This window comes from Grampus griseus (assembly GCF_964374135.1).
Source record: "Grampus griseus genome assembly, chromosome: 6".
NCBI classification, from domain to species: domain Eukaryota; kingdom Metazoa; phylum Chordata; class Mammalia; order Artiodactyla; family Delphinidae; genus Grampus; species Grampus griseus.
The window spans coordinates 7,132,679-7,149,358 of NC_139000.1; the positions used below are offsets into that span (position 1 = coordinate 7,132,679).

At 48.7% G+C, this 16,680-nt stretch overlaps 1 protein-coding gene across 2 annotated transcripts in view; it reads left to right on the top strand.

Moving 5' to 3' along the window:
* The first annotated feature begins 3,906 nt into the window (after positions 1-3,906).
* ZER1 (zyg-11 related cell cycle regulator) overlaps positions 3,907-16,680 on the top strand; it is a 30,280-nt gene continuing 17,506 nt past the window's right edge. For both annotated transcript variants that reach the window (XM_082657544.1, XM_082657545.1), the window contains exons 1-2: positions 3,907-4,028; positions 15,712-15,963. In XM_082657544.1, coding sequence (XP_082513670.1) covers positions 15,806-15,963 — 158 coding nt within the window. In that variant the 5' untranslated portion in view covers positions 3,907-4,028; positions 15,712-15,805. The remainder of the gene's footprint in view (positions 4,029-15,711; positions 15,964-16,680) is intronic.

Sequence of the window (16,680 nt, forward strand, 5' to 3'; positions counted from 1 at the left end):
TCCATACATTTGTTCTCTACATCTGTGTCTCAATTTCTGCTCTTCAAACCGGTTCATCTGTACCATTTTCTAGGTTCCACATATATGTGTTAATATATGATATTTGATTTTCTTTCTGACTTACTTCACTCTGTATGACATTCTCTAGATCCATCCACATCTCTACAAATGACCCAATTTTGTTCCTTTTTATGGCTGAGTAATATTCCATTGTATATATGTACCACATCTTCTTTATCCATTCATCTGTCGATGGGCATTTAGGTTGCTTCCATGTCCTGGCTATTGTAAACAGTGCTGCAATGAACATTGGGGTGCATGTGTATTTTTGAATTATGGTTTTCTCTGGGTATATGCCCAGTAGTGGGATTGCTGGATCATATGGTAATTTTGCTTTTAGTTTTATAAGGAACCTCCAGACTGTTCTCCACAGTGGCTGTATCAATTTACATGCCCACCAACAGTGCAAGAGGGTTCCCTTTTCTCCACACCCTCTCCAGCATTTGTTGCTTGTAGATTTTCTGATGATGCCCATTCTAACTGGTTTGAGGTGATACCTCATTGTAGTTTTGATTTGCATTTCTCTAGTAATTAGTGATGTTGAACAGCTTTTCATGTGCTTCTTGGCCATCTGTATGTCTTCTTTGGAGAAATGTCTATTTAGGTCTTCTACCTAAATTTGTCAACCAAATTCCACCAATAAGAAGATTGTGCAATTACTGGAATACAATGCAACCATTCTAAAGAATTAAACAGGATTATATGATCTGACATAAAAAGTGATAAAAATATGTCCCAGAACAATTTGTATAGAATGATCCTATTTATGTTGTTAAATCCATCTTGCATCATGAGTTTACATATACATGTTTATAAATGCATTTTTAACACCTTTATTGGGATATAATTCACATACCGTTTTTTTTTTTCTTTTTTTTTTTTTTTTTGGTCTTCATTGCTGCATGCTGGCTTTCTCTAGTTGTGCTGAGCGGGGGCTACTCTTTGTTGTGATGCGTGGGCTTCTCATTGCAGTGGCTTCCCTTGTTGGGGAGCATGGGCTCTAGGCATGCGGGCTCAGTAGTTGTGGCTCACAGGCTCTAGAGCACAGGCTCAGTAGTTGTGGCGCACGGGCTTAGTTGCTCCACAGAATGTGGAATCTTCCCGGACCAGGGCTCAAACCTGTGTTCCCTGCATTGGCAGGCAGATTCTTAACCACTGCGCCACCAGGCAAGCCCCGCATATACAATACCTTTAGAGCATACATTTAAAGTGAACAATTCACTGTTTCTCAGAATATCCACAGAGCTGTACATATACAACTATCATCCATCAACCATGCAATGATCATCACCATCTAATTTTAGATCATTTTCATCACCCCAAAAAGAAACCCTGTACCCATTAGCAGTAATTCCTTTTTCCCCCACCCCCTCAGCCCTAGGCAACCACTAATCTACTTTCTGTCTCTATAGATTTGTGTATTCTGGACATAGGAATATAATCATAAATGTATCATCTTTTGTGACTGGTATCTTTCATTTACCATGTTTCCAAGTCCCATGCATATTGTAGCATGTATCACTACTTCATTCCTTTTTCTCACCAAATAATATTCCATCGTATGACTATATTATTCCATATCATATTCATTCACCAGTTGAAGGACATTTGGGTTATTTCTACTTCTTGTCTATTATGAATAATGGTGCTGTGAAAATTTTCTCTTGGGTATATACTTAGAAGTGGAATTGCAAGGTTATATGATAACTCTATGTTTAACTTTTTTGAAGAACTGCCAAACTGTTTTCCAAAGCTGCTGCACCATTTTAAGTTCCCATCAGCAACGTAGGAGGGTTCCCATTTCTCCACATCCTGGCCAATACTTGTTATGGTCTATCTCTTTGATTGTATCCAGCCTAGGATATGAAGTTGTATCTCTTTGAGGTTTTGATTTACATTTTCCTGATGACTAATGATGTCGAGTATAATTTCGTGTGCTTCTTGGCCATTTGCGTATCTTCTTTGGAGAAATGTCTAGTCAGCTCTTTTGCCTATTTTACATTAGGTTACTTGTCTTTTTATTATTTAGTCATAAATTCTTTATATAGTCTGGATTACTAGTTCTTTACCAGATATGTGATTTGCAAATATCTTCTCCCATTCTGTGAGTTGTGTTTTCACTTTCTTGATGGTGCCCTTTGAAGCACAAAAGTTTTTAATTTTTTTTTTTTTTTTTTTTTTTTTTTTTGCGGTACGCAGGCCTCTCACTGTTGTGGGCTCTCCCGTTGCGGAGCACAGGCTCCAGACACGCAGGCTCAGCGGCCATGTCTCACGGGCCCAGCCGCTCCGCGGCATGTGGGATCTTCCCGGACCGGGGCACGAACCCGTGTCCCCTGCATTGGCAGGCGGACTCTCAACCACTGCGCCACCAGGGAAGCCCAAAAGTTTTTAATTTTGATGAAATCCAGTTTGTCTATTTTTTTCTCTTGTGCTTATGCTTTTGGTGTCATACCTAAGAAACCATTGCCTAACCCTAAATCACAAAGACTTATGCCTTTATTTTCTCCTAAGAATTTTATAGTTTTAGCTCTTGCATGCATATTTTTAAACGACTAAGGGGATACTCACCAAACTGTTAAAGAGTGGTGCCCCCTGGGGAAGGGAATGAAATTGGGGTTGGGTTAGGGTTTGAATGGGACTTTTCATTTTTTCCACCCTATATTTCTGTAATGTTTAGATTTTTTATTTAAACAAGAACATCTTGTTTTGAGAATTCAAAATCAAAAGGCTTTTTAAAGGATTCAAAATTGCACAAACATGCTTACACATAGTTAAAGACTAAAAGATACTGTGCAGAACGAAAACATCCACAAAAGTGGTTATTAGGAGGGTCGTGTCAAGAAAGGGTTCGTCAAGAAAACAGCATCTAAACTGAGACCAGAAGGACGAGGATACAGATGGGAGCAAGAAAAGTGTTTAGTAGGGAAGAAATTATTTGAGCCTATGTAAGAGAAGAGGATCATTAAAAGAACCAAAATTGCTTTAAACTGTCTGGAGAATGAAAGCGTGTGTGGGGGGGGCAAATAAGGGAAGAGGGTGGGGAGAGAGACGGGGGACAGATCATCCTTGTCTACCATAAGGGTTATAAGCAGCGGGGTGCTGTGATCAGATTTATTGGTTTTGGAAAATTCACTGTCGAACTGTGGAGAGAATGAGGGGAGGGAGCCGGGAGTTCTGTTAGGAGGCTGTTGCAGAAATCCAAAGGAGAAATGATGGTGGACAGAGTCGGGCACTACTGGCGGAGGAGGGGAGGGGCTGGTTTGAGAGATCCTTAGGACTTGGCAACTGGAAGAGGAGCTAAGGGAAACGCAGGGGCCAAGGCCGACTCCCCATTTCCCAGGTGACAGCCGCGTTGCCTGGAGGGCGCATTAACTAGCTGGAGAAGTAGCAGCGCGTTTCGGGGGGAAGATGGTGACCGCTTTTGGACGCGTGGGTGCGAGCTACCTGCGGATAAGCCAGGGATAGATGTTCAATAGGGCGCTGGATGTAGGGGCTGGCGCTGGAGGCATGTCCGTGCTGACGAGGAAGGTGGAGTCAGTCCGCCCTTAATCATTCCCTGGACTCCGGGAAACCGCAAGGCAGAGCGGGCCCGGAAGCCGGTGTCACCGAGCGGGTCCTCCCCAGCTCCCCCAGCCCAGCGAGAGCCCGTGAGAAGCGCGCTGAGGACTGGGGTGGGGACCAACCGCTCCCTCCTCCACCCGCAGACCCAACCGGTGTCTGGGAGAAGAGCCGCCGCGGGGCTCCGGAACCTTCGGCCGCCGCCGCCCTCGTTCGCCGCGGGACCCGTCGGGGGAACCCGTTAGCTGTTGCTAAGGGGCGGCCCCGGAAGTGACGCGCCCCGGGTTTGTTGACAGCGGAGGCGGCGGCAGCTGCAGGCTGCGAGCCGTAGGAGCCGGATCGGGGGAGGGGCCGGGCCCCGGAGCCAGCACCCGGCGTCCCTCAGCCCCGCCCGCCGCCCTAAGGGCAAGGTAATGGCCACGGAGTCCCCCCGGCGCGACCCCCATCTCGCCCCCGGCTCCTGTCCCTGGGATCCCAAGCTCCACCCCTCCGACCCTCGTCTTCCGCAGACCCCGGCCCTAGCCCGACTAGATCCCATGCCTCCCCAGCATCTCCCGGGCCGCATCCTCCGCTCCTCCTCGCCGAGGAAGCATCCCGTCCGCTCCCGGGGCCAAGGGATATCTCTGCGTCCTCCCCCCTTCCCTTCTTGCCTCCGGTGCCTCACCATCGCCGCTGCAACCATTTGCAAAGGTCCATCTCGGCCAGTGGTGGGAGGACTCCCTTCTCCACCTCTGCTGCCAGGTCTGAGAAACATGCCTTTAAAAGTGAGCACCCTTCCTCCAGAAAGAAAATGACGCCCTGTCTCATGCCCCTACAAAATGGGGGATAGATGCAGGGCTGAAAGAGGCAGCCTCTGCCCCTCCTACCTGTTGGATGAGCTTAAGTTTCCCCAAAGCAGTGCTTGAAAGCTCAGGGATGACAAGGCGCGGGGAAATCCAACAGGGTGGCAAAGGGATGGGGTGGTAGCAAACCTAAGGGCCAAGGGAGCCTGATAGGTGGGTTGAAAGTGAAACTGACTGCTGGCTGCTATAGCTCTGTGGGTGGAACTTGACTTGGCTGCTTTTTGGCCCAAGGAGTCCAAGACTTCCAGTCTTTGTGCCTGTCAGCGCATTTGATTTTTAAATCAGAGGGGGAATGCCTGATGCCTCCATGGAAAAATCACCCCATATGATCTGTCCTACAGAATGTTTCTCTTCAGGGTTCAAACTGGTTAGAATGAGCATTGAGGACAGCTTTGAAAAGGGTCACAGGAGAGTGTACTTAGGGCAGGAGGTGGTTGCCAGTGGTGAGGGGGTCTCTCTGTTTCAGTTCACTAGTTCATTCAGCAAATCAGAAATATATGTAAGGAGGAGAAAAATATATGTAGGGTGGAGAAAAATAGTGCAGGAAGGGCCACGATAAGGGCCAGAGAGTGGAGTTGCCCTTTTTATAGAGGGTGGTCAGAGAAGGGCTCTAATAAGGTGATATCTGAGCAAAGACCTGAAGGGAGGGAGGGAGCAAGCCATGCAGCAAGCGCAAAGGTCCTGAGGTAGTATATCTGATGATTTTAAAAACCAGCAGGAGGACAATAGGGCTGGAGCAGAGTGAAGGAGAGGAAGAGTGGTTGACAAGGAAATCAGAGAAGAGTAGGGGCCAGATATTGGTGGGGAGGATATCAGGGGCTGTTCATGTGATGCAGGGTCACAGGGTGTCTAATGGGGCACCCTTTCAGAACTGTATTAATTTGAAGTGTCTGGTGTTCAGAGAAAATATGTTCTAGATGACAAATGGACATTGTGCTCTGGCCTGGCATTGTAAGTACCCTTTCTCCACCTTTATAATGGCCACTGATGGAATAAATTTTAAAAGGACAGTCACAGAACACTGTAGTTAAATCTGGTCATGCCACTTACTTTTTGGTTGTGAGAACTTGGGCGAGTCAAGCAGCCAAGTCAAGTACCACCCGCAGAGCTATAGTAGCCAGCAGTCAGTTTCACTTTCAACTCACCTTTTCCCACCTCAACGTCCGCATCTGTAAAATAGGGTTGTTGGGCTAAATGAGAGGTCATGCACTGAAGCGCTTAGTGCATCATTTAGCCCATATTAAATCCTCAGGACATTGCAGGTATGCCGATGGCAATGACAATGGTGAGGAAATATTTGCATGTGTCTACCTCAAAGCCTTTCTTTTTAGCACCAGCTGATGATGTCACCAGCTGTTGGCTGCCTCCCTGAACTAGTAGAATTTTGGAGAACAGCGGGGGAGACAAAGTGGAAACTTGCTGTCACCCCTCAGTGGGAACAGTGGTTGCACATCACTGTCATGGTGGCTTGGTCCTGTCTTTTTTCACACCAGTGGAAGGTTATGGGGGCTTTTTTTTTTTTAAAGAGCAAGGAAATCCCTATTCTGCCATATAATATAGGCTAAATGGTGGTGTTGAAATAAATATGACATGGAGATGGGTTGGGAAGGGCAGTATATGTTGACTCTGTTTGTGTGGTTGGGTTGTGTGTGGCGGATTTGCTGGAGACTGTTGATCCTAGATGTGCCCAGCAGAGGCTGAGACTGCAGCATGCCTTATAGGGAGTGGAACAATGGTTGCTCTCTCTCCTCAACCCCTAAGCCTGGACTATGTCATCAGGCCTGGGTCGTAAGCTGAGCAGGGCAGCTGGGCCAGTGGATTTGAAAACGAAAAGTCAAGCACACCAACGCTGAGAGCCAGGGTGCTGAAGCCGGTTGTTGTGGGTAAAAGTGCGGACTAGTCATCTGGGGAGCTGGGTTCAAGCCCGGCTCTGCTATGGTTCACTGTGTGAACTTGGGCAAGTCCTATCCCCTGTCTGTGCCTCAGTTTTCCTATCTCTACACTAACTGAAGGCTACTGAGAGGATGAAAGAACTCGGTGCATTCTAAAGCTCTCTACAAAGGTTAAAAACAGTTCTTGTTGTCATTAGCACCACCAGGATTCTGCGACTTATTTTGGGGCAGAAGGCTTCAGTACCTCAGCTGTTCTTGACCCCCGAAATGCGAGTTCAGAGACCCCTGTTGGATCATTTACTTTGAGACAAACATCCTATATCTGGTTCAATCCCTGAAGCTGATTTTCCAGCTTCAGAAATGAGCAGAAGGATCTCTCCAAGCATTATTCTTAGGAAATCACTCCATAATTATTGGTTACCACCTTCTTGCCATTATTTCATGGCATCTGCTCAGCAGCCCCATGTGGTAGGTTTGCAACCCATTGACAGATAAGGACCCTGATGAATATTGAGGCTGGTAAATATTGCCTGGGGACCTCATGGAGCTGAGGCTCCTTCACCCGCAACCAACCAGTCATGCACTCACTGTGTCATGGAGACCCCATGAGTCACACTAGGTCTCGTCCTCAGGAAGCTTCTAGTCCTGTGGTCAAAAAATGATATATGCCTGTAGCATAGTTACCGGTGATGCCCGATCATCTGTGCTCAGGGCCCAGGACCCTCCAGGTTGTAAGCAGGCAAAGGCTCATGCCGCAGAAGGGAGACCTGAGGCTTGGAGAAACAGTTCCTGCCCATAGCATAATGGTGGAGAGAGCCAGGCACTTACTGGGGGACTTGGGCACATTAATGCACATATTTGAACCATAGTTTCTTCATCTGGAAACCAGAATAGTATGTCCTTATAGGTTATTTGTGGCTTCAATGAAAACATGCATGGAAAGCTCAGAATTCTGGGTCTCAAACTAATGAATACATGTATACATACTGATAGGTACATATAGACCCTTGTACACGTACATAGTCTGTGGCCGGTCACGTCACCACTGAGTCTCAGCTGCCTCATCTGTAAGTTGTCGATTATAATTCCTGCCTCGTGTAGTTGTTGGGAGAATTAAGTGAGTTGATGCATGTGGAGTACTTAGCAGAGTCCTTGGAATACGGTGCTCAGTATGGCTGTGATCACTGTTTGACTGCCAGCCTGGAACCCAGGTATCCCCAAGGCCCTCTGCCTCCAGGTGGCACCAGTGAGGGGTGATGCGCATTCCCCCCTCATATCTTCCTAATGTAACCCACCCTGCAGATTAGTCTATGCAGGTCGGTGACCCCCCGGGATGCCCTCAGATCCTCAACTGCACCCCTGCCCCCAGGGGGCCCCTGGCACTTGCCTTGGCTCCCTTCACATCAGCCTCCCACCCCCAGTATCTGGCCTGTGATCCACTCCCTCCTGGAAAGCTTCCAGCCTCTGTAAATAGGATATTTGTTTGGGTTTTCCCCCCAGCTCCTGGGTTAATATTTCACAGGGTGGGTGCCGCTCCAAGGCTCAGAGCTTCTGGCTCCCTCAGCCAACAGAGAGGCTGGGGGTCAGGACACTGGTGGGGTCCCGTGCTCCCTCCTCTGGACCTCACATTCTCTTCCCCCTACACTGGATGGACAGAAGACTGGATGGTTTGGTGAGAAGCATGGCTTTGCTTTAGGTTTGGATTGTGTCCCACTCTTGTTACTTGTGTGATTTTATTTATTTATTTATTTTTGGCTCTGTTGGGTCTTCACTGCTGAGCGTGGGCTTTCTCTAGTTGCGGCGAGTAAGGGCTACTTTTCGTTGCGGTGTGTAGGCTTCTCATTGCGGTGGCTTCTTTCATTGCGGAGCACGGGCTCTAGGCATGCGGGCTTCAGTAGTTGTGGCACGCGGGCTCAGTAGTTGTGGCTCGTGGGCTCTAGAGCACAGGCTCAGCAGTTGTGGCACACGGGCTTAGTTGCTCCGCGGCACGTGGGATCTTCCCAGACCAGGGCTCGAACCCATGTCTCCTGCATTGGCAGGCGGATTCTTAACAACTGCACCACCAGGGAAGTCCCTAGTTGTGTGATTTTAGACAAGCCTCAGTGTCTTCGTCAGAAAACCGGGTAACAATCTCTATCTCACGGTATTTTAGTGTGATAACTCAGGCAAGAACAAACCTTTATTCTGTTACATGCCAGGCACAGGCCGGGCCCTGAGGATCCAGGAGTGTGGAAGCGGAAAGTGTTCTTGTCCTCCTGGAGCTTGTGGGCTGGGGGAGGGGTCGTTAGACAGATTGTTATATAAATGGTGAATTAGCCGCAAGCACAGGATCCTAGGCAATGTCGTCCATTGGTTAAGTTAGAGACTGTATGAAATAAACCCCTTAAGGAGCTCAGACTGGAAGCAACCAGCTTGGAGGTGGCCGCTATTTGCTCTCCACTGCTCCCCACCCCCCAGGATGTCATAGCTCATGGTGGATCCAGGCAAGAGACGGGATGGAGAAAGACACAGGGTCCTTCTTACTGTGTGCTCTTCTGTCATAATCAGAGATCCCTCCATCTCCCGTTGCCAGAATCCCAGATGGCTGGTGCCTGCCACAAGAATGAGAAACCCTAGGGGCTGGGCATGGGGTGGGTAGAGATGGCCACCTCTGGCCGGTGCCAGGCTGTAGCTGGAAGGGGCCCAAGTGGCAGGGTGCTCCGGCCCCCGGGCCTCCAGCCTTGGTGCCAAGACAGATGGCTCCTTCCTCCTCCGGCTCACGCCAGCCCCCTGCAGCGGGGTCAGCACTGCGAAAAGGTGGTTAGCAGATCTGTGCCATCTGCCCGGGTTATCTTTTGGAGGCTTTTGGTGATCTTGGCGGCTGACAAGGTGGTGTTTCTTCCACCTGGGGAGCAGGGTTAGGGCAGAGTGGCTACCTGGGTGACTGAGCTCATCCTGCAGAAAGGGCAAAGCCCCTGGCGGCTCTCTCATCCAGAGTGGTGAGGGTTCCACTGTGGCCACTGGGTGCCCAGCACTGTCCTGGGCATGGTGGGCAGGGGGAATCTGAGAGCGTGCCTTGCCTCCCAGGTTCCCTGCATGTGCTGCAACCCTACAACGTGTCAGACCCACATGGGGTGTGCAGCCCCTCGTTCAGCCAATAGTTGTGGTATTGGGCCCATAGTGCCAGTGTCCCACACCCTCTGCCCTTTCAGCCTGTGAGCATCTTATCCTTCTTCCTGGAACGCCTTTCCCTTCTCTCCCCGCCACTGGAGTGAACTATGACTCATCTTTTGGGTCGCTGCTGAGATGTCACTTCCAAGGACGCCTGCCCTGACTCCCTAGTCCAGGGCAGGTCCCCTGGCACGGGCACCCAGGGTCCCAGGTCCCACCCTCTCCTTCAGAGCACTGGGCCCAGTTCCGTGGCATGGGTTTGTGTGCTTCTTAGGTGGAGATCTGTCTCGCTCCAGAGCCAGTGTGCTCCACGAGGACAAAGACCTTGTCTGGTTTCGCTCACCCGTGGACCTACAGTGCTCAATAGACACTAACCCTGGGCTAAGTACAGGGATGATGTCAGAGGAGAGAGCCCGGTTCCTGCCCTTGTGCAGCTGGCTGTCTGGCAGGGAAACTGGATAATTAAAACAGCATCAGTCCTAAATGTTAGTTGTTATGGTAGGGCCTATGGGGGCACACAGCAAGAGCACCCTGGCGGGTCAGGGAAGGCTTCCTGGAGGAAGTGACACTAAGGCCTGAGGGTGCATAGACATGAGCTGAGTCAAGAGGAGAATTCAAAGGTATTGTGGGCTGGAGTGGTTGGGAGATGCTTCCTGGAAGAGGGACATGAATGTGTTTGGGGGTTTAGGAGCAGTATTTAGAACAGAAAGTGGATGACCAAAGGTCCGAAGGTGACCTTGTGCCTCTGGCCTATTGCCAGTACAACGAAGGAGGCCAGTTCAGCGGGAGTAGGGGGTCGGGGGGTGGTGAGTAGGCCGCAGAGCTGGTCCCACTTCTGGAAGCCCTGAGTGACTGCTTGAAGAGATTGGACTTGGCAGTTTCCAGCAGGGCATGTCTCCCTGCCAGCGGTGCTCCTTCTGGGTCAAGATCTGAAAGTGAGTGCAGGCAAAGGAAGGCCATGCCCAGGGTCCAGGCAGCCTGTTTCTTGTGCTTTTCCTCGAGGGTGTCATGGCACCACTGGGGCAGCTGGCACAGTGGGCCTCGCGGCAGGAGACCCAGGCCTGAGAAGCAAGGGCCTGGAGCTGGGCAGGAACAGACCTTGCTCTAGGGCCCAGGGCAGGTGAGGCAGGAGAAAGGGATGTTGATGATGAAAGCTGCCTCTTAGTGAGCAGTTACTATGTGCCAGGCACCACGCTAAGCCCTTTCTGTATTGTTCCGTGTCCATCTGCACACAGTGTTCTCTATTTTAGAGAAGAAACTGAGGCACAGAGGTGAAGGCACTTGCCCAAGTTCACCGGCTCTTATGCAGCAGGGCTGAGACTTGGAGCTGGGTCGGCCTGGCTCCAGAGCTCTTAGAGCACGGTCACCAGTGAGTGGTGCTGCCGGAATTGAGAGCTGGCCACTGCAAAGGGCACAGCGTTCTGTGGCGCCCACTCGGTTTCCTGAGCATCCTGGAAGGCTCACATGTGGATTAGGAGGCTCCAAGAAGCCAGGGGCAAACTGAGCTCCTGCATAACCCTCCACGAGATGAGGTGCACATGCCAGTTTGGACAGAGTAGACCCTCTCTCTGAGCTTGAGTTTCCTCATCTGTAAGGTGGGCTCATAACCACCATTTGTTGTGCACTGAGTCATCTCAAGCTTGAGATGAGGCATTTTCCCAACAGCCCTGTGAAGTGGGGATTATTGTCCCCACTTTCCAGGAGAGGAAACTGAGGTCCAGAGAGGTTAAGTAATAGACCCGTGAATTGTGGAACTGGATTGAAACATAGATCTGTCTAACCTAGAGCCTTCACTTAAAGGGAAAAAAAGCAATAGCTACTGAAGGATAATATAGATAAGGAAAGGACCACAAAGCATGAGCAGACAGTTTGATGAATTTCCACAGGTGTAAACACCTGTCCCAGCCCTCCCAGAGGCCCCCCTGTCACTTTCTAATTACTGCCTCCCTGCAAAGGTAATCACCACCCTTACTTCTAATACCATAGATTCATTTTGCCTATTTTTTCCCCTTTCTGATGTAAACTCTCATAGGAAAAAGGTTTGGGACTAATTCCTGACTGTCCTCAGGTCTATATATGGTGGATTGTTTTCTATCTTGTTCACTCAACTTGAATGTGAAGGTTCAGTTTTCATTCTCTCCTAGCCACTTATTGTAGCTGAGGATGCATAGTCAGTTAGATCGTTACTTCGCTGAACCCCGAATTCCTTTTAAACGTGGACCTCTTAGGTGTCCAGGCCATTTTCTTAACTTTTTGTTGAATCGCAGTATACGTTTTTAAAAGTGCACACGTCATAATATACAGCTCCCTGAATATTCACAAAGTGCACATGCCTGTATGCCCAGCACTCAGATAAGGGACTAGAAGCTTCTTAGCTCCGAACCAAACCCCCAAAGTAACCACAGTCCTGACTTCTGCCACCACAGATTAGATTTTCCTGTTTTTTTTTATTTTGTTTGTTTGTTTTGCCCTGCCACCGGCATACAGGACCTTAGTTCCTTAACCAGGGATCGAACCCATACCCCCTGCAGTGGAAGCATGCAGTCCTAACCACTGGACCACTGGGAAGTCCCAGATTTTCCTGTTTTTTAACTTAAGGGAGTAAAACATAAATGGGTTCATTCAGTATATGAGTATACACTCTTTTGCGTCTGGCTTCTTTCACTAAACATGGTGAGGTCCATCCAAGCTGTTGTGAGGTGGTGCATTCTCATTGCTGTGTAGTGTTTCCCTGGTGAGTGGACCCTAATGTTCATTCTCATGTCAGTGGACATTTAGGTTCTGTTCTATCAGGAATCGTGCTGCTGTGGACATTTTGTCTGTGTCTTTTTGTGAACATTTATATGCATTGCTGATGGGTGTATATCTGGTAGTGGAGCTGCTGAACACTGAACATATGTGTTTGTTCAGCTTTAGTAGATAGTGTCACACAGTATTCGTTACACTGCCAGTTCACACCAATTCACACTCCCACCAGCAGTGTGGGTAACTTCCCCTCGTTCCATAGCTTCACTATAACACAAGCTGGGTGTTGCCTGTATTACTGTTGTTTCCAATGGAACCTTTCTGGTGGGTGCAAAATGGTATCTCATTATGGTTCTCCTTTCCTTTACGTTTATTGCGCATTTCTTTATCCTTTATGAAATGCCTGTTCAAGTCCTTTGCCTATTTTTTAACTGGATGCTATGTCCTGATCTGTAGAAGTTGTTTATATATTCTGAATACAAGCCTTTTGTTGGATATATTATTGGAAACGTCTTCTAGTTTGTGGCTTGCCTTTTCTCTTTCTTTTTTTTTCCTATTTTTATAAATTTATTTATTTATTTATTTTTGGTTGCGTTGGGTCTTCGTTGCCCAGTTGCGGCTAGCGGGGGCTACTCTTCATTGTGGTGTGCGGGCTTCTCATTGCAGCGGCTTCTCTTGTTGTGGAGCATGGGCTCTAGGTGCATGGGCTTCAGTAGTTGTGGCACGTGGGCTCAGTAGTTGTGGCTCGCGGGCTCTGGAACACAGGCTCAGTAGCTGTGACTCACAGGCTTAGTTGCTCCACGGCATGTGGGATCTTCCCAGACCAGGGCTCGAACCCATGTCCCTTGGACTGGCAGGCGGATTCTTAACCACTGCGCCACCAGGGAGGTCCCTTGCCTTTTCTCTTTCTTAATGGTACCTTTTGATGAAAAGAACATTAAATTTTGAGGCAGTCCAATTTATCAGTTTCTCTCTGCTTTTTTTTGTGACCTATTTAAGAAATTATTGACTACTCGAAAATCATAAAGATATACTCCTATGTTTTCTTCTAGAAGCCTATCGTTTCACCGTTCACGTATCGGTCTGTGGTCCATGTCAAATGAGTCTTTGTGTGTATGTGAGCGAACGTCCCTCACTTCGGTGCACGTCAGTTTATCGTTTTTCCCTTATGAGTCCTACTTAAGAAATCTGTACCTATCCCAAGGTCATGAAGGCAGTAGGAGACTTCACTGTTTTTTATTGAGGTATAGTTCATGTACAATATTATATGTTACAGGTGTACAACATACCGATTCACAGTTTTAAAGGTTACACTTCATTTATAGTTACTATAAAATATTGGCTGTATTCCCTATGTTGTACAATATATCCTTATAAACTATTTCATACATGATAGTTTGTACCTCTTACTCCCCTCCCCCTGTCTTGCCCCTCCCCCTTCCCTCTCCCCACTGGTAACCACTAGTTTGTTCTCTATTTCTGTGAGTCTGTTTCCTTTTTGTTATATTCATTAGTTTGTTCTATTTTTTAGATTCCACATGTAAGTGATATCATACAGTATTTGTGTTTCTCTGTCTGATGAGAGCTTACTTTTTTTTTTTTTTAATTAATTTATTTGGCTGTCCTGGGTCTGATTTGCAGCACACAGGGTCTTCGTTGCCTCATGTGGGATCTTTAGTTGCAGCATGTGGGATCTAGTTCCCTGACCAGGAATCAAACCCAGGCTCCCAACATTGGGAGCACGGAGTCTTAACCACTGGACCACCAGGGAAGTCCCAAGACCTTACTTTTTTTTTTTAATAAATAAATAAATTTATTTATTTATTTTTGGCTGTGTTGGGTCTTCGTTGCTGTGTACAAACTTTCTTTAGTTGTGGTGAGTGGGGGCTACTCTTCGTTGCCGTGCGCGGGCTTCTCATTGTCATGGCTTTTCGCTGTGGAGCACGGGCTCTAGGCGTGCAGGCTTCAGTAGTTGTGGCTTGCGGGCTCTAGAGCTCAGGCTCAGTAGTTGTAGCGCACGGGCTTAGTTGCTCCGCAGCATGTGGGATCTTCCCAGGCCAGGGCTTGAACCCATGTCCCTTGCATTGGCAGGCAGATTCTTAACCACTGCCCCACCAGGGAAGCCCAAGACCTTACTTTTTTAATAACAGTTTTATTGAGCTGCAATTCCCATGCCATACAGTTCATGTATTTAAAGTAGACAGTTCAGTGGGTTTCGGGGATATTCACAGAGTTGTGCAACCATCACCACAGTCAATTTTAGAACATTTTCTTCCCCCCAAAAAGAAATCCACAGCCATTAGCAGTCACTCCCCATCCCCGCCCCCACACCAACCTCTTAGCCCCAGGCAACCACTAATCTACTTCTGTCTCTGTAGGTTTGCCTGTTCTGGCTAAACATTTCATACAAATGGAATCATAAAATATGTGGCCTTTTGTGACTGGTTTCTTTCACTTAGCATAACGTTTTTCTTTTTTTTGCGGTACGCGGGCCTCTCACCGTTGTGGCCTCTCCCGTTGCGGAGCACTGGCTCTGGACGCGCAGGCTCAGTGGCCATGGCTCACGGGCCCAGCCACTCCGCGGCACGTGGGATCTTCCCGGACCGGGGCACGAACCCGCGTCCCCTGCATCGTCAGGCGGACTCTCAACCACTGCACCACCAGGGAAGCCCTAGCATAACGTTTTTAAGGTGCAGTGTTGTAGCGTGTGTCAGTACTTTTCATTCCTGTTATTGCTAAATAAGGTTCCATTACATGGCTATACCATGTTTTTGTCTATCCGTTTATCAGTTGATGGGCATTTGAATTGTTTCCATTTTGACTATTATGAATAATACCACTATGTACAACTTTTATGTGGAAGTATATTTTCATTGCTCTCGTGAGGAGCCTTCATTCTTAATCATATACAATGAGATTCACTGATGACGTGTCTTTAAAGCCCTGGCACATACTAAGCATTCAAACAGTGACAGCTATATGCAGGTTATACACACACACACACACACACACACACACACACACACACTCACACACACACAGCAACGGACACCACCCTGACGGTCCAGTGGTTAGGACTCGGTGCTTTCACTGCCGTGGCCCGGGTTCAATCCCTGGTCAGGGAACTAATATCCCACAAGCCGTGTGGTGTGGCCAAAAAAAATCCCCTGTAATCCCCACCCAAGCACTGGGTCCCCAGCACACACATCTGCCCACAGACATTGGGAGGTCATGGAAATGCTCAGACAACGCCACCTGTTCTTTGCAGGTCAAATCACATGTAGGTGGTAGCACAGCAGGGCAGGGAAGGGAGGAATCAGGAGTCCCGGGCCCTGACCCTGCTAAGCTGCTAGCTTGTATGTACCATCCAGGGGCCTCAGTTTTTCTACTAGAGAATGGACATAGGGCAGCTGGTAGTTCTGGCCCTTATGCATGGCTCACTTAGCTTCTTTCCCGTTCCCCAGGCCGTGGCTCAGCTAATGATCCTGTGAGTGTCAGGGAGTCACCATTGCCCCTGGGGGCCCCTGTCCCAGAGTGGCCTACCTGTCTGCTCCCAGCATGGCGTCAGACACCCCTGAGTCCCTGATGGCCCTCTGCACTGACTTCTGCCTGCGCAACCTGGATGGTACCTTGGGCTACCTGCTGGACAAGGAGACTCTGCGGCTCCATCCAGACATCTTCCTGCCCAGCGAGATCTGTGACCGGCTCGTCAACGAGTGAGCAGGCGTGGGGCTGGGGCAGGGGCCTGAGCCTCAGCATGAGTGTGTGCGAGAGATTGGGAGCATTGTGTGTGCCCCCCGTGGGGATATGCACACACGTGGGTATCTGTGGGTGCAAGAGAACACTGGCCCCTCCATAACCGTAAAGTTGTAATTGTGCATGTTGGTATGTGTGTGGAGGGGGGCGCACGTGAAGGAATGTGTTTGCACACACGTGGGCTTCTGCAGCACAGGGTAGGTTTGAGTGTAAAACTGCAGGTATGCATTACACCTATGAGAGGGTGTAGAAACCTCTCCTATAATATAAATGAAGGAGTTATATGCTGTCCTGTGTGTGTATTTGTGTACGCACACGCGTGTGCGTACACACACGATGCACCTGTGCCTGTGAACACGTGTCTGTGTGTGAACCTGAATACATACATATTTATGCACCAGTGCCGGAATAATGGACCCCTGAGCAGGGATCGGATCATTCAGAAAATCGCTATGTGGCTTCTCTAAGGGACTCCCCACTAATAGAGGCTCCTAGAAGGATGATACACAGGCCTGACTGCTGGAGGTTCGGTCCAGATGCCCAGAGGGAAATTGTTAGACCAGACAGTTGCATATAAAAGTGGGAACCTGTGTGTGACCTGAGAGCCCAACTTGTAAAAACATTCTGAGCATCTAATGTGGGTCAGGCACTATATTGGACACTGCAGAGCAGAGTTG